Here is a 22,904-nt window from a genome sequence, read left to right on the forward strand (position 1 = left end):
GTCTGGGAAGCTGCAAAGGGAAGGAACATTGCCACTCTCTATGTTCCGTTGACAGAAAGTGCTCCATGAATGGAAAGACTTACTTGGATATTGCCTTATATATGTATTTAGCAACATTTACCAGTACCATTTCTAAAGATCAGCATCTTTTTTCCTTGGCTACAAAGTAGATTGTAAGAGAATTTTTAATTAAAGTGGGAGGGAGAGGGAAGAATGAACAGTGCAAATGACATTATATATGTGGTCTATTTTTCTCTGTTCTTTATTCACTCAGTGTTTTTGTCTGTTTTCTACAAATATAATTTGTCAGTCACTGGAGGATCTGAAATTTTTAGATTTGAGTTACACAGAGTTACACAAAGCATAGAACAGCACACTCTGTATAGGTATAGTTTAGACCAGAAAAAAATTGTGCTGTCCTGCAGATAGGAGCGCTGCATAGCTAAGCGCTATTGCTGGTCTTTCAGAAGAGCCCTTAACGTGTTTACTGTTGCTTCTACTTCTTTTCTCCCTTTGCTTTCAGAGTCCTGGAGCAGTTTGTTCTGGAGTTTCTGACTTCACTCTGGGATGAAATCCAGCCAACCACAAAGTTCCAATAGACTGTGGGTTATCAAACTTTCGATTCCCACAACTTCTCGAGAGATTTCCTCCTTTGATTTGTATGTAACATATATAAGTATGTGCATAGGGATATTGCATCTTTTACTTAGATATCTCTTGCTTCATAAACAATAGATTGGGGAAATATTTTTACAAAGGAAAAAGATGTTTTTTTCCAGATGTCGTTCAATATATTGCTATGACTTATACCATATTGATACTTATATACAAAACTTTAAGTTGTCTCTTAGAGATGCATGGAAGCATTTAATATAACAGTTTGAAAGTATCCCATTTTCCACCAAAATCTTGGCTCATGCCAGTCTCTTGAATAAAATGTGACTGCATGATGAATATAATAGAAATTATTTGGAATGTTGGTTAAGATTTACTAAAACTGGTAATATAGTCCATTTGTGGCTTAACTGGGGAGCACCAGGCCCAGGGACCTGGTGGAGATAGCAGCAGCAAAAGTCTTTAAAACAGTGGTGTTAGGCGGTTAGTGTGCAGTGCTTATGGGTGCTAGTTTCATCTCTTTATCCTGTGTTCTTCTTTTCTTGGGTTGTGTTTTACTTTTGTTTTCCCGTTCTCGGTTTTGCCTCCTTGCTTCCCGGCCTCTGTTTTCCTGACTGGTTTCCTTGCTTTCTCCCCTCTTTGGCTTTTTCCTCCTTTCCTTTCTTCTCCCTGCAATAGATAGTTATAGTACACAATAAGAGGTAATTTTTCTCAGAAAGTATAGTTATTTCCCCCCATAAACCAGAGGTGATAAAATTTTGCATTCTTAGTTCAGAAAAAAGGAGGCAAACCAACCATGACATGGATCTAATTTGAAGAGATACCAAATAAATAAAGTGCGATAGCAGAAACTGAAAGAAGATAGCCTTGGCCCTTGACAAACTATCCTTATTTTGTTCTTAAAAATATAATAAAAACAATGTATTTTTCCTCAATATTTCCATATCTGAAACTTCGCATCCTTTTTAGTCAGCATTCATTTTAAAAAAAGACTGTTATGATTGATCCAACCTTATATTTTATGCTAGAGTTAGTAATGAGTAACACAGATTAACTAACTCACATCTGTTCACACCTGTACGTACTCACAGGCACACTCTTCGACTAATTACAATTAGCTATTAAAGTTGTGTGTTTATTTGGAGCTTGAGCCACTTACGTGTACAAACTATGGAAAGAAATGTGCATAGAAAGTTTAGGAGTTAGAAAATTATTTATAGTGTACTGGTTGTGATGAATCTTTACAGATATAGCTTAAAATAATAAAATTCCTACAAGGTAGATTTTTTTTCCCTTAGTAATTAGAGAACAAATTTTGACAAACAAATAATTGCTCTGATTCAAAACAACCTGAACAGTTTACATTGCTTTACATGAACTAACAATTGAGATCCACTAAGAGGCGCAATTGAGCTACAGTCTCTTGCAATTTGCACAAACTGGAATTCTTTAAGAGAAAGATTAAAGGAAAGTGAAGCCCAGAATTACACTTGTTCTGACTGTATACATTCTACATACATATTCCCTCTTTCTCCCATTGTTTATGTTTGCGGGATCAGTCTGGTTTACTACACTGAAAGTTTACAAGGATGGACTTGTGCCAGCGTATGCCTTATGATCAGTGGTGGTATTTAGTTGCAGAAGCACTGATGCCAGATGACTTACTAGGTCTTATTGCTTAACCCACAGAGAATAAAAACATGAATCTAAGAATAAACAGATATGATATCAAGATAATATATGGACCAACATGGAAGAGATGTGATGAATAAACTCTTATAGACAGCGAGACACTGATCCAAATTTTTTAATTACAGATTGGAGCGTTTTGCTGTTTGGCTATCTCTCTCAATAATCTAAACCATGTAAAGGGGAAGCATTGTATTGATAAGATCAATACATTTGCTTTCCCAGCTAATTTATCCACAGTGAATTTCTTATTTGTTTACAAAAGAAAAGCAAAATAGTCATTTCATTTTACATCCAATGAGTTTTCTTCCATCCTAGCATGATCAGCTGGAAATTTAGTCCATAATGTCTCTAGAGGGAAAGCTTAGCATATAGGACTTGTGCTATCTTATTCTTACCTCTGTAAAATCCATTAGTCAGTGTGGCACAAAAAGGGAGAAATATTTGTAACTCTGGTTAAAACAGCCATGCTCAATTTTTAGAAAAAGAGAGCCATCTGGAAGGGTCAGCTTCTTAAAACATAACCAAAACATACAACCTCTGAAGTGATTCTTGTTTTGCTCCTGGGTCAGCTTTGCACCACCTATAGTCCATTAATGCAATGTTACATAAATCCTGGGCTCCTTTCTCATTTCCAAGAAGCATGACCAATTTTCTGGAGAGAGGCCAGCTTCCAAATACACTCAGACTGAACTCTACAGCTCTCTGCCAAAAACATAATTTTAAGGATCCCACTCCCAAGGCTCCTATCAAGAACAAAATAGATTGCATTTTCATTTGCCAGGCTTTATTGTTATCATTGTTCTAATTTAAGAGATAGATTTCTCCTCCAATATTTCAGGTGCACAATAGCTTTGTTCTATGACTGAAGGAGGTCAAGCAGACTACTCGTTGCCTTGAAAGAAAATTTCTACAGTCACTTCTAGAACAATTCAAATCAGTGCTCTAAACCCAGTCTAGACCTTCATTTCACATACTTGCACCTGACCTGTCCTTGGTTATATACAGTCAACCCTCCACATTTGCTGGGATTCAAGGCACAGACCCCCTGTAAAAGTAAAAAACTATAAATAAAGAAATTATTCTACTGTCAACTTCTACTGGAAGGTGACCACAGAATTGCATCGGAGGCCTCAGAGATTGATAGAGGGGTGTTCTCTCTAGAAATCTCTAGGTCCTCCAGGATGACTGAAGGAAAATGACTGAAGGAAAATGACTGAAGGAAAAGAGTCACAGTACAGGACCTAGAGATTCCCAACATTTGTAATCAAACATTTGTAATCAAATGTTTAGAGAACATTTGTAATCAAATCCTCGAAAGTCAAAACTACAAATGTACATAGCTCTCGAATCTAAAAGATATATTCACCAGCAAAAACAAAGATTATAGATACAGCAACCAGATAGAGCAAATTCAGAAGCAAAATATGCACACACATCTTGTTTGGCTAATCTATTATTGACCTAATAGTGTCATCTACAACACCAGGAGTCAACTGTTCATCTTCCAATGTGATATATTCCATCATTTCCCTACAATGTCCTACATCCCTCAACAAAGGATGAACCCTCTTGTCTCAGTGTCACATCAATAGGCATCTGATACCAGAAATGGCAATACAGTTATCAACAGTTTTACAAAGAAGCTCCTTTTTGCAAAGTCCTTTCGTGGAAGCCCCATCCAGCTCTCCTTGGTTATAGCAAGCTTATTTTCTTCCACACAGAAACCCAGACATATAAATTAACATAAACTATATTATTGTCTGAATAATCAGTAATAGTACTAAAGAGAAATTTTGGTTGGAACATGTATTAAACGACCATTCAGTGACTGTTAAGGCTATTAGACATGGATTAATTAGATTGTTCCTTAAATTTAACTTTTTCTTGTAACTGAAGATGAAACTTATAAAAAGTCAAGACAAGTCCCAATGAGAATCTGTGCTATTAGTAGAAATACCTGTATTGGAAAAGCTTGTTCTTGGCCATTGACAACTTAATCCCCACCGCCCACCCCATTAGATTCCCTTGAGGTCATGCAGAGACATTAGTTCATCTGGTGGAGGCAACAGACTGAACCAGAAATACAACTGTAATGCTGCATTATGTCAGAGCTGCATGTTTAGTCTGCCTTTCAAGAGATAATCAAGAAACGTTTTACACGATAAGACACAGATGCTTCCACCTACAAGATACCTGAACTTTTTCTACATTATGATAGAAAAGCAACGAAAGGAAGTATTGGATTTCATGTTAATCCATTTTTTGATCCAATAACTTTTAAAGGAACAGCATTGGATTAGTCCAGAAACTCCCACTTAAAATAACCGCAATAAGCCAACAAGTAACACATAGGTTTGAAGTAGTGTGTAATGTAACATAGATTTTTCTTATCTCAGTGTAATTTATTTCCTTTATTCCATTAATCACAGGGCTACAATCGATCTGAAAGTACAAAGACCAGCACATTTGTCCCAGAAAAAGAATCAATGCATATTCACCTCCCTCCCTTTCTTTCTCTCTCTCCCCCTCGCCCTCCCTCTCTCCCTGCCCCCTTCCTCTGCAAATTAACACACAATGTGGACTACAGTAAAAAAGAGAAAAGAAACAGTGAAGTTCTAATATATATCAAGGGATTTGTAAAGCAGATGGTTCCCATCTGACTTAGAAAAGTAAGCCAAGCCCAGTGTTAACTTGGGCGGAGAAGGAGAAAGCTATTCTTTCCTCATCAATGTGGCAGTGCTTCCTGAAATCCAATACAGAAAGAAAAGCACAGTAAAAAAGCAAAATGCTTCCTATTAGGAAAGAGGCATAGGGCCATGTCCTACTACCAGAGGATAGCCCTGCATTTGAAGAAATGCCTGAGAACAGACCTCTAAATGAAAATGTTCTCTATCTGAAGGACTTTCAAGACAGTTTGAAAATGAAGAACTGTAAAGAGAGAAAGAAGCCTTGAACAATTTGTTCCAGGCCAGCAAACTGAGCAGGTACTGAGATCACTCTATTACTACCTTTTCTTCTATGGTGAGTTAATATTGTACACTCCTGCCTCCATTGTTATGGTTGGGCTTTTGAGGATTTGATGATTCCCAGATTTGATTAAAATGTTCTTTCTAGGAATCTCTAGGTCCTACAGTGTGCCTCTATCATTAACTTCCTCCAGACATGCTGAAAGACCCAGAGATTTGCAGAGAGAATACCTATCTAGGAATCTCTAAATCCTCCTATGCCAGTAGTTCTCAACCTGTGGGTTCCTAGATGTTTTGGTCCTCAACTCCCAGAAATCCTAACAGCTGGTAAACTGGCTGGAATTTCTGGGAGTTATAGGCCAAGACACCTGGGGACCTACAGGTTGAGAACGACTGTCCTATGCAATTATGTGGTCAGCTTCCAGTGGAGGATGACCACATAGAGTAATGCTGGAAGACCTAGAAATCTTTGAGATGTGTTCTCTCAGGTTAAAATAATAGCAATGTCTTTATTTGTGGTTTTTCATTTGACAGGGGTCTTGTTCCTCTACTCCCACCCCCCATAAATGTAGAGGACTCATTGTACTCCTCTTTGACTTACTATAGTAGTCACTTAGATATTGGCAACCATGCATGTAAATAAACATATGCAAATTTTAGAATAAATGAAAACTGCCTTATGCTGAACTGATGTTTGGTTCATCAAGCACAGTATTGTCAAATAGTTGGATTATAGTTCTACTTGGAGATTCCTGATAATCCCTGTTGGTCCCCTATCCACATACTAACCAGATCCAATCATCTTTATAATCAAATTATAATTTGATTAAAATTATATTGCAATGTGAATTCAAGATGGTTTGGTTATTTGGATCTCTTCCTTCTCTTTTTAAAAAATAATGCACAAGTAATTAGCTTAAGTCAAGATCAATTGTTACTGGTTCATATGAGCACCAGTGAAAGGAGAAAAACTCATTGTCTTGAAAGACATTACATTACAATCACCCTGAGTCTTGGGGGGATAGGGTGGGTTATAAATAAAGTATTATTATTATTATTAAAACAGAGCTTTTGAAATTCCCTAATTTTCTTACCATTTTTGGCTAGAAGAATGTATTTATTATATTTATTTCAAGCCTTAAATACTGTCTTTTCTGCCAAAAGGGATTATCTGAAGCTGAATACAAGAAGAATAAAACAACAGCAGTAAAACACAATTATTAGAAAAATTGAAACAAGCATGCTTCAAAGCCATCAAAAACCAAAATGATAAAATCACACTATTTGTATCAAGAATTTGCAGGCAGAACTCTGCACCATGACTTACTTTCTTGAGGATACTAGGGCTGGCTAATGGATGTATGAGCATCCCCCTGTAGAGGCGAGTGGTTTTGGCAGTCATTTCTGAAATGGACCTGCCAAATATTTTCTGGGGTGCAGAAGTTTCTGAGTTTTATTCTTTGAAATGCCTTGATCTGAATATTAAATTGGCTTCTGCAAGTGATGCCAAAATATAAGCAGAAAAGTTAACTGATGACATAAATAGAATTTGAGGAAATAAAAATGCTATAATTGGGAATTGTTCATATTATGATTCAGTTCAGCATTAGCCAGCATGGCTGGCAGCCCCCTTATATGGCACAATGAATCCATTCTGGATTATATCTCAAACTTTTAAATAGCTGAAGTTGCCAAACTTTTTTCAGTGATAGGGTTTAGCACTCTGGAAAGTTTGTTTAAAGTTCCAGCTGCTTGGTGTTACAGGTTGAGTATCTCTTATCCAAACTGCATGCATATGGAGGTTTTGGCAGGGGAGCGCAGCTATCATATACTCAGGATTGAAGACTGGAGACCTCGGTACACTCCTTCTATACCTGGGACGTCGTTCTCTTCCACCAAGCTCGCAGCTTCAGGAGGGACACATGTGGAACAGTGAGAGAGAAAGGGGATACCCCCCTAGCCAGCCAGATCAGCCAAATCAACCCTGGCGATCAATGGGGTGACTGTCTGGGGCAACTGTCTGGTTGCTCCTGACACGATAAATAAAAATAAATAAATGGGGTGACAGATGTTGCAGCCAGATTGTCCTCACATCCAGCTTGCATATGGGATTTTGGGGTGATGGTAGATTTGTCAAACCTGAAACTACATATACATACTGTATATACTAATGTATAAGTCTAGAAATTTTAGTCTAAAAATAAAAAAAACCCTGGGTTGACTTTTTTCGCTGGTAGTGTGGGTACTGTACTTCTCAAAAAACAGCCATACTTTTCTCAGAGTAGAGGGCAAAAGGCAAGAGTTTAATCCATTAAGGAGAGTCATGAAGAGAAGTGGAAAAGAAATACAATTATTATTATTATTTCAGAGAATCTGAAAGAGGCACTGACCTTCAACTTATTCTTGGGTAATATCTAAACCTCAGCATGCCATTGAGTGATACATGAAGTTGCTTTGTGTGTATGTATGTATGTGTGTGTGTATATACATATATATAATGAAATAGCTTGGAGATCGGATCCAAGTCTAAACACAATGTACATTTATTTATTTATTTCCAACATTTCTACCCTGTCCTTCTCAACCCCCGAAGGGAGACTCAGGGAGACTTACAACAGCAGCAATTTGATGCTGAGAACATACAAAACACATTACAGCAACATTATACAAGAGATAAAACACTGGATTAAAATACATCAAAACATTATTAATTAATTAATTTAGAAAAATAATTAATACATTAATAAATTAATTTACTAAATAAATAAATAAATGATAGTCTGATGAGGTACTTGGAATGGCTTGGTCTTGTTATGTGCCTTGCCCAAATCCTTTGAGATTGGGGGGCTAATCAAAGGTCTGGAAATCAAGTCCTATGAACAGCAGTTTAGGGAAGCCAAGTCCTATAAGCAGCAGCTTAACTATGTTTAGCTTGGAGAAAAGGTGGTTGAGGGGATATGATAGCCATGTTTAAATATTTGAAAGGAGAGGTTCCTTGTATACCTTGTTCACATAGCCTGAAAAGGTACTTTTATACAATATTTTAATAATTTGGGGCGTGAAAATAAGCTTGTGTACTATGAACCATTAGAAAGACAAGGTGTCTACCTCAACCACCCATGTGGACAATTTTGGAGGACGTTGGATTTCAGCATTCTGTATAAGAGATGTTTAACCTGTACTTCTAAGAAATATCAGATGTGACAGAACTGGTATTAATTGCAGGAGGAAATACAGGATAGTATGGTATAATATAGTTGGTCACCTCCTGCTGTCCCATAAAATGTTTGCTTGAAGCAAATTTACTGAAGAGTGAGAACAGACCACTCAATGAGTAAATAGTTGTGCTTTCTGCATTATGACTCTGCTAAAGAAACCTTGCAATCCTTATGAGTGACATTAATTTTGACATTAACTTCTCTCCCTGCAAATACTTCAGCTGCACTATACTTCCTTTTTGCTTCTCCCCAAATTACAGCTGTACTATACATGAGCAAAACTGTGTAGTGCCATGTCCCACATTGATTTCATAAGATAAGATATCATGAAACAATACATTGCATTTATTTGTTTTAATGTAACTTTACCTTTTATATGACTTTTACAAAGGTAGATTTCATTCTCTTTGACTTTTGCAAGAATGAAGTAAGTTTATTCTTTTTAAATCCCCAAAAGAACTTGCAGTGAATTTATAGTTGATTGTAATCCCACAGCTTTTAAATTAGCTGAAATTGGCAGCCAGATTTTTTATAAACAGACTGAAGGAATGTAACAGATTACTTCTCTGATTCATTCATGAGATGACTGAAGCCTGTTATTCAGTAGGTGGCATTATGTGGGCGTTTTAACAATATGCTGAAAGACAATCTGTCTTGTCCTTATTTTCTTAATTACTAACATTTTCATTTCATGTCTTAATAACTCATGTGATTCATAATCACTTTTGAGAAAACATCATGGGATGAAATAGTCATAATTTGATGTTTGGAGATGCAGGTCAGATAAAAGACAATTTTTTTCATACAATACATATGAAAATGTGATGTGGAGATGACCACACATTTAGAGTGATGACTTCAGAAGGAGATGAGACATAAATAGAGATACTGGAATAGCTGTTAGTACCTGATACTGTTGTTGACTATACATTTTATGTAGCATCAGATATATTATGCCACTGAATTTCACTTGCTGGTGGATATCAATCAGTAGAGTTATGTTGTCCAGTTTATGGATTTGCCATAAGCATCTACTTGGTCATTGTTTGCTCCTTTACATAAATCACTTGTCTGATCCAGCGTGACTTATTTATGATCATTAGGCAATGTGATTTGCACAAGTGAAATCCAAATGTAACACTACCACCACTTAATGAAGTTCATTTTAAAATTAACTTTTCAACATCTTTTAGTGAGCAGATGGTCTGCTTGCTGTTAAAAACTTGTGGCTTACTGGCATCTTTCATATTTATAAATCATGAATCAACTGGTGTTTTTTTTCCACATTTTACCTGGTATTAACAGTCCGCAATCTATTTTAGATATACCAACATACATATCAGGGCCCTCTGGTGGCACAGCAGGTTAAACCATTGAACTGCTCAACTTGTTGACCGAAAGGTCAGAGGTTCAAATCCGGGAAACAGGGTGAGCTCCCACTGTTAGCCCCAGCTTCTGACAACATAACAGTTCGAAAACCTGCAAATGTGAGATCAATAGGTATAGCTTCTGTGGGAAGCTAACAGTGCTCCTTGCAGTCATGCTGGCCACATGACCTTGGAGGTGTCAATGGAAAATGGTGGCTCTTTGACTTAGAAATGGAGATGAGCACCACCCCCCAGAGTTGGACACGACTAGACTTAACATCATGGGAACCCTTTACCTTTACTAACATACACATCCTAACTTACATTTTGCTAATAAGGAATGTTGGTGCTCTTTAGCTGAGGATCAGCAGCAACTTGGATCTATACAGGCTGACTTAGGATGATTACAAGCAACAGTTTAATCACACCTTTACCCCTGATATAAGTTAACATTCTTTCAGAATCATAATTTTATTTTCTTTGTACTGGAGCTTTGGTGTTCCCATCAAACCACTTCTCTTCACTTAAGAACAATTATAAGTAGCAATAAGGAGTGAAAAGGGTATATTACTATATTTCATTCTATGTCTATCTGTATATATAGACATATTCATGTACAAAACTAGATATTTTAGTCAAAAATATGTGCAAAAAACCTGGGTTGCTGCCCCCTTGAAATAGTATATGTGATATTTCAGGAAGTGGTAGCAAAAATGATATCTATCTGATTGCTAGCTCGTTTTAGATGGCACATTTTATTTTTGCAATATGGGTCGTGCTGCACATTTGCAATTCTAGTAGTAGTTATGATTGGATCACATGAAAATGTCTCATGCTGATGTTTCATTTTCCCTTCAGCCACAAATGATGGTTGATCCCTCTAGCTTAGCTAATTTCTAATGCAACTGATGTGAAAACAGTAACCAGGCCACTACAGAGGATAGATCTATTATTTCAAGGAGAAAGAAACCAAAGACTGAGATTAGCTTGCCCAAAAAGATCAGAAAAAAAGAAATATTGCAACTGGAGGAACTGGGAGATGTGCATCATATGACCTTGTTGTTAGTCAGGCTGATCTCAGAAAAGGGTGAGACTACCTAAGGTGCGCTGAATACAATGTCAGGAAACCAGCACCTTTGAGTCTCCTTGAGAGAGGCGGGGTGGGGTGGGGGATACAAATACTAGAGATAAATCATATAAAATAACATTTTAAGCCCTAGATTTAAATCTGTGGAGGATTAATCACCCAACTATCATGAAAATTACCAACTATGACTAATAATAAACTTTACTTTTAACCCACTCTCTCTCATCAAGGGGACTCAGGGCGGCTTCTAAAGTAATATGGCAAACATTCAGTGCTGCTACAAACATAATAAATAAACTCACAAACAGTAAAATTAAGTTGACCTATTATCACTTAGTGCAAATATGGGTGTGTTTGTATTGCACCTATCATATGCTATGATGATTATAAGTGCCTTTTCAAGACTTCAGCTAGCAACACTATCTTTGTAGAGGTGGTCAAGCTTAAACCTGGAGCAGCATGCCACCTGAAAGCCAGTTTTTGCAACCCTGACCCTCCCCAAAACCTATTTGAATAACTAGGTTCTTGTGGGTTTTTTCGGGCTATAGGGCCATGTTCTAGAGGCATTTATCCTGACCCCAGGAGAAATGCCTCTAGAACATGGCCCTATAGCCCGAAAAAACCCCACAAGAACCTAGTGATTCCAGCCATGAAAGTCTTCGACAATACTATTTGAATAACATTTTTCTACCAAGAAACTTGCAGAATCAACAATTTACTTTAAATGGGTTTTGGGGCTCCCCTGGTTTTTTATGTAAAGCAGAAGCAAATTTTAACCATTTTGATTTTGTTTTTATTTGGTTGTGTGTTGTTTGGTATTTTGGATGCTCCATGTGGCCTCCAGAAGGGAGAAAACTGGCCACTGGACACATCATTTAATGCCATGAATCTTTGCAAATCAGTAGCAAGACTACAATGGATTCTTAAGACAGTGTCAGCATTATCCCTGTATGAGGAAGCATAACATCTTAAGTGCAATAATAATTTCTGAAGTATAAGAAAGGGTGAATAAATTACATTGCATTTGTATATATTTTGGTATTCCAGTACTTGGATTCACCACTGGGAATCTCCCCTCTCCCCAATCTCCATTCAGCTGTCCAAATAGTGAAGTCAATTCCTGGGAGTTTAAACTAAATCCTCTTGGTTTTGCAATACACATTTCTACTTAGGCAATAAACATCTGTCATCTGCCATTCATTAATATTAATTATAAATGCTTACATGTTTGGAGGATCCAAGTCCAGCAGCTGAGATTTTTCCACAATCTGACCCTGTCAGAGTTTGTATAGAAAGGGTTCTGTTATATGGGCGACTTCTACTCCTAGCCAACAATAAGTGGAGTTTGGAGCAAGAAATCAAGTGTCATCAGTAAGAGCAGTAGAAAGGAAAAGGAGGAAGGAAGGAAATATAGTGGGAGGTTTGAACTTCTTGACCTGGTATGTTTGCTTAAAAACATCAACAGATATTGTCCATAGTAACAGCATGCCATCCATTATGTGGTACTACAATAAAAGGTTATGTGAGGTGGTTTGGAACATACAATGGAAAAAGCAGTTCCTGGATATGTTTGGGTTTTAAGACTTTGTTCATTTAACTTATTATTCCACATCAAATCATGCACTTAGGATTACACATTGTCATTAATTTATTCTGGTTTTTTTTTTTAACAAACAGTTCAAATAATACGATGAAGAATTGATATATATGTCATGACATAACACTTTATGAGCCAAAACACAGCTTACGTAATTCAAATATCATGGGAAGACCACAAAAGGTACTATCCAAACAGCTCCTGCATTGTATGGGACCCTGAGTCAGTCTTCTTTATTTATCACATTTCTAGCCCACCTTTCTCACCCTGGAGGGGACTCAAGGCAGCTTTACATGCAATGATTCGATGCCTTGAAACACAATGTACACTTAAATAAATATTTAAAAAAGAATTGAAAAGTACATTAAAAACAATGAAAACATTCAAAAACAATTCATTCAGAGTTAAATATGCAATCCAGAAGTGTAATCTGAGCTGTTCCATTGGTCATTGCACAAGTTCTCTAAAAGCTTGGTTACAAAGCCATGTTTTCCCTCTCTTCCAGAAGGTCAGGAGGGAGGGGGTTGATCTAATATCCCTGGTGAGGGAGTTCCGCAGCTGAGAGGCCACCACTGAAAAGGCCCTATCTCTCGTGTCCGCCAATCACGTCTGCGAGAGAGGTGGGACCGAGTGTGGTGAAGTGTAAATTTTTAACTTGTAGTTATGTGTAATTATAGATAGATGTTTAAAGTTGCATAAAAGCTGTGATAAAACCGCTGTTGAAGAAGCCATCACTAGACCCCACTCAATTGGTAAACTATCGGCCTGTTTCCAATCTTCCCTTTCTGGGCAAAGTCATGGAACGTGTGGTGGCCTCACAACTCCAGGCATTCTTGGTAGACACGGATTATCTAGATCCGGCACAGTCTGGCTTTAGGCCGGGACATGGTACCGAGACAGCCTTGGTCGCCTTAGTGGATGATCTCCGTCGGGAGCTCGACAGGGGGAGTGTGTCCCTGTTGGTGCTACTCGACCTCTCAGCGGCCTTCGATACCGTCGACCACGGTATCCTTCTGGGACGCCTCGCGGGAATGGGTCTCGGAGGTACTGCTCTGCAGTGGCTCCGGTCATTCCTCGAGGGTCGGTCTCAGAAGGTGTCACTGGGGGACTCCTGCTCTACCCCACAACCTTTGTCTTGTGGGGTTCCGCAGGGTTCAATACTGTCCCCCATGTTGTTTAACATCTACATGAAGCCGCTGGGTGAGATCATCCGGAGTTTCGGGGTGCGGTGTCATCTGTACGCAGATGATGTCCAACTCTGTCACTCCTTCCCACCCGCTACTAAGGAGGCTGTCGAAGTCCTGAACCGGTGCTTGGCCGCTGTGACGGTCTGGATGGGGGCGAACAAATTGAAATTGAATCCAGACAAGACAGAGGTGCTCCTGGTCAGTCGCAAGGCCGAACAGGGTATAGGGTTACAGCCTGTGTTAGACGGGGTCGCACTCCCCCTGAAGACACAGGTTCACAGTTTGGGTGTGATCCTGGACTCATCGCTGAGCCTGGAGCCCCAGGTTTCGGCGGTGACCAGGGGAGCATTCGCACAGTTAAGACTCGTGCGCCAACTGCGACCGTACCTTGGGAAGTCTGACTTGGCCACGGTAGTCCACGCTCTGGTTACATCCCGTCTTGATTACTGCAACGCTCTCTACGTGGGGTTGCCTTTGAAGACGGCCCGGAAGCTCCAACTAGTCCAACGGGCGGCAGCCATGGTATTAACAGGGGCTGGGCGCAGGGAGCACACAACTCCTCTGCTGTACCAGCTCCACTGGCTACCGATTAGCTACTGAGCCCAATTCAAAGTGCTGGTTTTGACCTTTAAAGCCCTAAACGGTTCTGGCCCTACATACCTATCCGAACGTATCTCGGCCTATCAGCCCACCAGGACCCTGCGATCTTCAGGAGAAGCCCTTCTCTCTATCCCACCTGCTTCACAGGTGCGGCTTGTGGGAACGAGAGATAGGGCTTTTTCTGTGGTGGCCCCCCGGCTTTGGAATGCCCTCCCTACTGAATTAAGATCAGCCACCTCGCTAATGGCATTTAGGAAAAAACTAAAAACCTGGATATTCGAGCAAGTCTTCAATTGATCTTCGACGTGATGTGTCTGACCATGGATTGCAATCAAGGATAACGAATTGGATTACGATTTTAACTATGAGATGTCCCGATCTGTATTGGTGGCCCAATACTATGTATGTTTTTATATATTTTTCTAATTTTAATCTTATATGCTTAAAGTGAACTGTATATTTTAACATGTTGTAAACCGCAATGAGTCGCCGCACAGGCTGAGATATTAGCGGTATACAAGCATACCAAATAAATAAATAAATAAATAAATAACTAAGCTGGGTTGCCATGGAAACAGGGGTGGAGCCAACTGCCACTTGGCAGGGCAGCCATTTTAAAACAGTTAGAATGTAGTCAGCGAACCAAAGGAGAGGCTGGTTCTAGTGTGTGTTGAGAACCAGTAAGTTAGTCTACAGTCTGTGAACTGTAGGAGTGGCTGGTTCTGTAGTAGTGAGAACCAGGGAAGTAATCTGTAGTTTAAAAACTACAGGAAAAAGCTGATTCTATAGTAGTGAGAATCAGGAAGGTTTTGGCTTTTTGCCTAAGTAGTTTAAATAAGTTGAGTTCACTTATTTATATTAATAGTTAGTGTATGAGAGAAAGGGTGAGAAAAACCCAATGAGAATCTCTATTGCAACAGAAACATCAAAAAGAAAGAATAAGCTTGCAACTGAAGTAAAATGTTAAGGAAAGAAACACAGTTTAAAGAAAAAATAAGTTTGAAAACTGTTTAGTGGAAGGAAGAGTCCTTTCCAGAGTTGTTTAAGGAATGTTATAAATGTAACCTTTGAAGATATGTACCTCTAAGAGTAAGAAACATTGAAACCATCACGCTCCTTCTACATTTCAATAAACTTGTTACCGTTTTTTTCTAAAGCCTGGTCTCTGTTACAATTCCTTTCCAAGTTAAGTCATGCTACACATTAAAGAAAGACCAAGTCGATACCACTAGTTATTAGCTATGCTATCAAATTAATAAACCCTTAAAAGTGGTGGCTCCTTTACAAACTCTTTACAAATTAGTGGACTCATTACACCGAGAGCAGGGCCTCCCCAGATGATCTTAAACTCCGTGGTGTTTCATCAAGGAAGATACATTCGGACAGATAAGCTGAGCCAGGACTGCTTATGTATCAGATTGTCTTGAGACAAACTTCTGTTGTACCCAATTGAAGTGCCACCATTAGAACTGTAATTATTATTATTCCTATTGTTTTATGTGGAGAAAAGAACTTCGATATCCTAACATTTCAGAGAAATATTTTTTTTCATAGAAATGTGTGGATTTCTCTATAGGTTGTCTGTTTATTGCCATCATCACAAGCACATAAATATTATTATATGTTATATCACGGATAATGGATATTTTCTTTCTCCTCTCCCCTGCCTCACAAAATGTTAACTATAATTTCTGAACAATAACTTTATTTAAAATGTATTTCACTCAGTATGAAAAACAACTCTTGGCATCCTTATAGAAGCAGAGCCTACGGCAGGCATTGTTTACTTTAGATGAAATAAAAGATTGATTTCATACTAGTTTTGCATTAGGAAACCCATGAAGAAAAAGCCAAACTAAAATTTAACTTGATTCCTTTTTTAAAGTCATGGTTCAGGTTGGCTTGAAGGAGTGCCACTTTGCTTGACAAATATGGTTTGTATTATGCAGGAGTCTAGACAAGATGATGATTTAACCATCCTTTTTGGACCAGATGCTGATACATTGCTGAAACAGTTTTTTTTTAAAACTATGTGCTTTGACTTGGATATTTTCTAAACCACTTCCTAATAAGTGGAACTGACTATGCCTTGCAGTACTTCTCTCTATAAAAACTTTGGTTAAGGTGATATTTTGTCTGCAGAAAGGAGATTCCAGTGATTCAGTACCCTTATGAAATCAACCCATAAAAATGCTGGCTAATAGTACAATAGAAAGTAAATACTACTTTGCTCTGTGGTTGACACTGCTATAACTGTGTGGCTATACATGGAAATATTCCATGGAAAAATAATTAAACAGTACTAAGTTTTGCCATAATTACTTATAAAAACATCGCTGTGGCTGACATTCCATAAAGTTTTGCATACTCTGGCCATTTTTTAGAGGTGCTTATAAATTATTCATTCTTCTCTTCCTTGCTGTCCTTCCTTTCTCCCCCATTAATTTTGTTTCCAAATTTTAATGACTGACATTTCAGATCCAAAGCATGCATACCCATTGGCACCATAGATACTAGATCTTAGGGTAGACACTTGTCCCTTCAGCTAGTAGGATAGCCTCCAAAGTGTGATGCAAGAAGAAACTTCCCAGTTGGCACCCACAAAAACTTGCTCATTTCCTGAAGGGGAAAATCAAACGTATGGTAAAACTATACTATTGAATGAATACAGTTTGATACCACTTTAACTGTCATGGCTCAATTCTAAGGAATCCTGGGAGTTGTAGTTTGGTGAGACATCAGTACTCTTTGACACAGAAGGCTAAAGACCTTGTAAAACTAGAAGTCCCAGGATTCCATAGAACTGAGCCATGGCAGCAAAAATCTGTTGTGACTACTAAAAACGTAAAATGTAATACATAAATGTGATGAGTTTCCAAGCACTTCAAAACTCATCAGGAAAAATAGTAGCAGAAGAAATGGGGAGGGGAGACAAAAACTTGGACAAAGTGTTCACTGGAATATTTGTTAATGGATTCTCTCCATCCCCACTGACTAGAGAGTTGGTTGGGTGAGTGTTTTGTTGGGAAACAGGACCTCTGTCTCCACTACTCATACTCTGAGCTGCTGCAAAACATTTTTGGGGAGCAAATGCTGGGCTCATTAAGATTCAACTGAACTTTGCATGAACCAGTCTTCCAGAAGACCAGGAAGAGAGAAGGCCTGGGAGCTGTAATGCTGGTGGCAAGATACAAAATTCAACACCTCTTTTTAAAAAATGGTGGGGTGGTTCCCTTCTGGAGAAGTCTGACTGTTGGTAGAAAAAATGGAGAAGCAGCTGTTAAAACTCACCTCTTCCTAAAGCAACTATTCTACTCACTATGAAGTATATTGTAATGTTTCTATATTATTATTATTATTATTATTATTATTATTATTATTATTATTATTATTATTTATTTGTACCCCGCTAGCATCTCCCGAAGGACTCGATGTGGCTTACAAATGCCAAGGCCTCAACACAACAACAGCATAACAAAACAACTCAAAGCAAAATCAAAAACAAAGCAATAACAACAAAACATTACACCGTAACACAATAAAAACCAGGGCCGGGCCAAGTAATGGGTACAGAGTTAAAAAGTGCTGGGTGTGACAGGTGGTATGTTGGATTTCAGGGCAAGTGCAATGTGCAGAGAATCTTAAAATTCTAATAAAGTGGTTCTGGGACATAATGCTGGAGTTTTCCTATTCCAGAAAGGCACATTGGAATAGCCAGGTCTACAAGCTCTTCCTAAAGACTGCCAACGTAGGTGTTAGTCTGATGTCTTTGGGGAGGGTGTTCCAAAGTCAGGGGGCAACCACAGAAAAGGCCCTGTCCCTCGTCCCCACCAAACGCGCCTGCGACACAGGTGGGATCGCGAGCAGGGCCTCTCCGGATGAACGAAGGGAACACGTGGGTTCGTAGACAGAGATGTGGTCACGCAGGTAGGCAGGTCCCATATACTTTTTCTTCATATTCAAGTCTTTACATGAGTTCTCCTGCTACCATCAAATACCTTATTTTTTCCCTTTATTCCTGAAAATGTCTCTTCCCTTGAGTCTATTATCCCCCTCCTTTGCTTTCCTTCATTGCATTCTGCCCTCCACATGCTTTCATTTTCTTCTCTTCAGCCTTCCTCTGCGTGTTTCTTGTCCTCCTACATTATGTTTTTGCTCCTGTTACATCCTGGTCCTGTGCATACTTAGATGAGTCTTGGTGAGTAGACTTGGGTTATTCTCTCCCTTAATGGCATTGTTCTTGCTCTTTTTTCCATTGCCTTCAAATTTCTCATTTCTGCTTCCCAGACTTTTTACTTTTGGTACAGCATTCTTTTCATCTCTCACTACATAAGCAGAGAGACCACACACTGACAATTTTTGTGCTGTGTGCCAAATTGCTGACAGAAAAGCATTCTGCACATGCTTAGGGGTAAACAATCACCCACTTCTTGCTAATTCTTTTCCCCTGGAAGGAAGGAATTATGACAAAACCATCACAGTTCCTTGCCCAACTCTTTGATTCTCTCTTGATGCTTATGGTTAAAGGACAAAACTGAGAGAAACATACTGATGATAGTTGTTTGATAACACCAGACTCAGTCCTTCAATTGGAGCCCCCGGTGGCACAGTGGGTTAAACCCCTGTGCCTGCAGGACTGAAGACCAACAGGTCGCAGGTTCAAATCCAGGGAGAGGCAGATGAGCTCCCTCTATCAACTCCAGCTCCTCATGCGGGGACATGAGAGAAGCCTCCCACAAAGGATGATAAAAACATCAAATCATCCTGGGCAACGTCCTTGCAGACGGCCAATTCTCTCACATCAGAAGCGACTTGCAGTTTCTCAAGTTGCTCCTGACACAACAAAAAAAGTGCTTCAATTAAAATTATAGCATTAATTGGCTGCTCGGCTGCCTGAAATAAAGTATTTGACTTGCTCTGCTGATGCATTTTTAGAATCCCTGATCTGCATTAATCTAGATGTGGGTCGTTTTGTTTTGCTTTTTTGACTTAGAATGATTTAGGATTAATGTCCAAAGAATATATTTAATATTTATTTATCATATCAGAAGCAAACTGAGGGTACAGTTTTAAAGTATTTTTTTTAAAAAAACACACAAAGTTTAAAAAACTTGGCATTATACTAAAAGTCTGTTGACTAGTAGTTGGCCACTTGGAGTGCTTCTAGTGTTGCTGTAAGAAGGTCCTCCATTGTACATGTGGCAGGGCTTAGACTGCATTGTAATAGGTGGTCTGTGGTTTGCTCTTCCCCACACTCGCATGTTGTGGACTCCACTTTGTAACCCCATGCTTTAAGAGATATTTAGTAATAGGGCAGTAGAACCAAATTCCATTTTATTCAAGTCATAATAGTTTTATGACTTAAGTGAGCATGAAATGCATATTGTGTTCATTTAAAATCAGATTGGAAAAATACAGAGACTGTATGCATTGCTCAAATATTAAGAATTTGGATTTAAGTGTATTTGCCACCTTTTCACATCTTCTCTTAACTAGAAAAGAACAGCAGATATAAAGCATGTAATGGTGGCAAAGAAAACAGTGTTAGCTTTGTGCGTCACAATTCCAACTGTGTTAAGGGCACAGCTTTTTACATTAAAGAACTAAAATGATCTAGAGTAGCTTGTATATAGTCCTTGTATATGCCAGCCTATCTCCATATGTCAGTCCAATTCTCTTTCCCTCCACTGTGTGTCAGTATTTTACAGGTAAATTGCAGTCATCTGGCAAGCTGTGAGAAAGCAGGTTGCTTGTATCTCTTCTTGTAGCAGTGTGAATTCCTTGTAAATAACAATCTGGGAAAAGTGCCAGGTAAAGAGACTTCAATGCATGGGGAGGACTGCTGGAGTAGACATTGTTAGTTTAAATGCCTGGTTTGTTTTGCTTCAATTGACTCAAGTCTACACAAATCTATATGACATTAGATTAAAGTCCAAGTTGTCTGGCACAGTCAGGATGCTGTTAAATCTTCACAAAAGCTATTTTTTTCTTCCTGTAAATCTTTGTTCTAAAATGGATTACATATAATTCTGGTTTGATAAGACTCCTGAAGTTTTAATTATTGCATTTTAAAAGTTACATTTTGTCCATATAATCATACTGTATACAGTTGGCCCTCCATATCCACAGATTCTACATTGATGGATTCAACCATCCTTGGCTTGAAAACAACAAAAGAAATTCCACAAAGCAAATCTTGATTTTCCTACACCCTCCTAGGAATTTCTAAATGCTCCAGCATGACTTTGTGGTCAATTAAAAAACCCAGTAAAGTTAATCTATAAGATGTTGCCACATTTCTTAATTAATTGTTTGCTTGAGTGTGAGCAGATTGGCAAGGAAGACAACAAAATGGAAGAACAGCAAGTGCTATCAGTATTACTCCTGGAAATGACCGATGAGCAATTAGATGCTGTGATGCCTTGCTATTTCCAGCTGCCATTGTCAACAGACACACCTGCCCAAGGATGCTGAATGCTGGAGCAAGTTCTGAAGCTTCCAGTTGAAAAAAGAAAAGGGGAGGAGAAGGAATCTTCTGGCAATGACCAGAGAAACTATTTACTGGATGAAGTCCAGTGCATCTCTGGTATGGAACTATTCTCCAGGGTCATTATAAAAATATCCCCATAAACAGTCATCCAGAAACAATGCACCATGTTTAGTAGCAAAATTTCTGGTATTTCAGGTGGCAATAGAAACATTATCCATAGTGAATATGCAATTTTTCTATTATTACCAGAAATACCAGTAACATTACTCATGGTATGTGGTGTGAATCAGTGTGGAATAGCGGTTTGAATGTTGAATTAGGACACTAGAAGACCACCCAGCCATAGAAACCTACTGGGTGATCTTGGGAAAGTCACATTATTTCATCCTTAGAAGAAGGCAAGGATAAACTTTCTCTGTTTGCCTTAGAGTTGCCATAGGCCAGAGATGATTCAAGGCACATAACAAGAAGGTATATGATGATTTTGGTGCTCCTAGCCCCAGTACATTAGCCAAAACAGGTGTGACCAGTATTTCACTACTAAAAGAGGTTATTATAGATGGAAGCTATCCGTGTGTCAATTTCTGAGGGGGGAAAAGCAGTACAGAATGAGAAAATGGCTTGGAAGGTGAAAAAGATGAGGATAGAAATATCTTATAAAATCTATGTACTTTTTCTTGCATTGTCCTATGATCCTGCTCTTCTTTTTCTTCATCTTTTTCTATGATGGCAAATACCAGATGATTTCATAGCTGAGGTTTCTTAGTTTGTGCAACTCCAATTTTCACATTATTGGAGGAGCATCAAAATCCTGAATGATGTGGGAAGCTATTTCTGTGAATCATTACCTTTGTTGATTGGGGGCTGCTTTTACACCACATCAGTTGAACCACCTGAAAACAAGCAGTTCCACTAACAGGATTAAAATTGTACTGACCCACTTAAGTGAGTTCACAAATGGTTTCGCAAATGGTTTGAAAAGTACAGCATTCATTACAATGTGATAATTGGACCTTATCTCCATATATCAATCAGATCTATTTAGAATAACAAATGTAATACACTGCCAATTAGTCTGGTGTGGTAATTATGCAAAAAAATTATTAAAGTATTTAAAATAATCTCAGTACTGCAGCTCATTACATTTTTCTATATGGCTCTTGTATTTTAACAAATCTTGATGGTGAAATCAAACCTCTGTATAACGAAGTCCATAAAAGAGTGAATTTATTAATTTGCTTTTTAGCAGTGTGTAAAAATAAAGTATGGCTATTATATAGTCAAGTTTTAATATAAACCCCTTTTCCCCCTTCCTCTGTATATTTTCTCTAGAAGAGCGCTAAGAACATTCAGCATATTTAAGTGTTTCAAATGATTTTATAACCTGGTTAATAAAGCTGTTTACTTGCATTACCTCTAGCATATTTTTAACAGCAGCTTAGAAGAGGTAAGAGATGCCAAGTGACCCCTCAGTTACCATTTAGCTTATACAAAGAGTGCAGAAACAAAAGAAATTAGAAGAAGAAAAATGTGCAAAATCAAAATGTGCTACTACAATCAGCTCTCTTGGAAAACCACATGCAAAGATATACTTTTCCCCATGTGGAGCAATGCAACTGGCGCAGAATGTGATATGAAGGAGCTCCAGAAATGCTAGACCATTTAACATTTTCTTCTGCTTTACCTCCAGCATTCCTGATCCGCAGGGTTTTGGCTCACACCACAGAAGCTGGTGCAATACACTGCAAATCCAGTTCACCACTTATATATCAGATACTTTCCCTGCTTGTACATGATTTCACTTTCAGAAGTTAAGTTTGCTTGATTTACATTTGTTTTGTGCTCTGAATTAGACAGGAGGTTTATTATTATTATTATTATTATTATTATTATTATAACTTTATTTGTACCCCGCTAGCATCTCCCAAGGGATTCAATGTGGCTTACAACAGGCTGGAGCCCAACACAATACAACAGTACAATACATAGCAAATAAAACAGTTAAAGCAGAAAACAACAACAGCAGCAATACAACAGGACATCATTAAAAACTGAGCCGGCCTGGAATAGGGTACAGGATTAAAA

At 38.4% G+C, this 22,904-nt stretch overlaps 1 protein-coding gene across 1 annotated transcript in view; it reads right to left on the reverse strand.

The window, feature by feature from the left end:
• Window positions 1-232: 232 nt before the first annotated feature.
• Window positions 233-22,904, reverse strand: part of RSPO3 (R-spondin 3) — a 73,915-nt gene continuing 51,243 nt past the window's right edge. Inside the window, exon 5 of the mRNA XM_060753305.2 lies at window positions 233-1,284. Coding sequence (XP_060609288.1) covers window positions 1,100-1,284 — 185 coding nt within the window. The 3' untranslated portion in view covers window positions 233-1,099. The remainder of the gene's footprint in view (window positions 1,285-22,904) is intronic.

Source organism: Anolis sagrei, chromosome 1 (assembly GCF_037176765.1).
Source record: "Anolis sagrei isolate rAnoSag1 chromosome 1, rAnoSag1.mat, whole genome shotgun sequence".
Lineage (NCBI taxonomy): Eukaryota > Metazoa > Chordata > Lepidosauria > Squamata > Dactyloidae > Anolis > Anolis sagrei.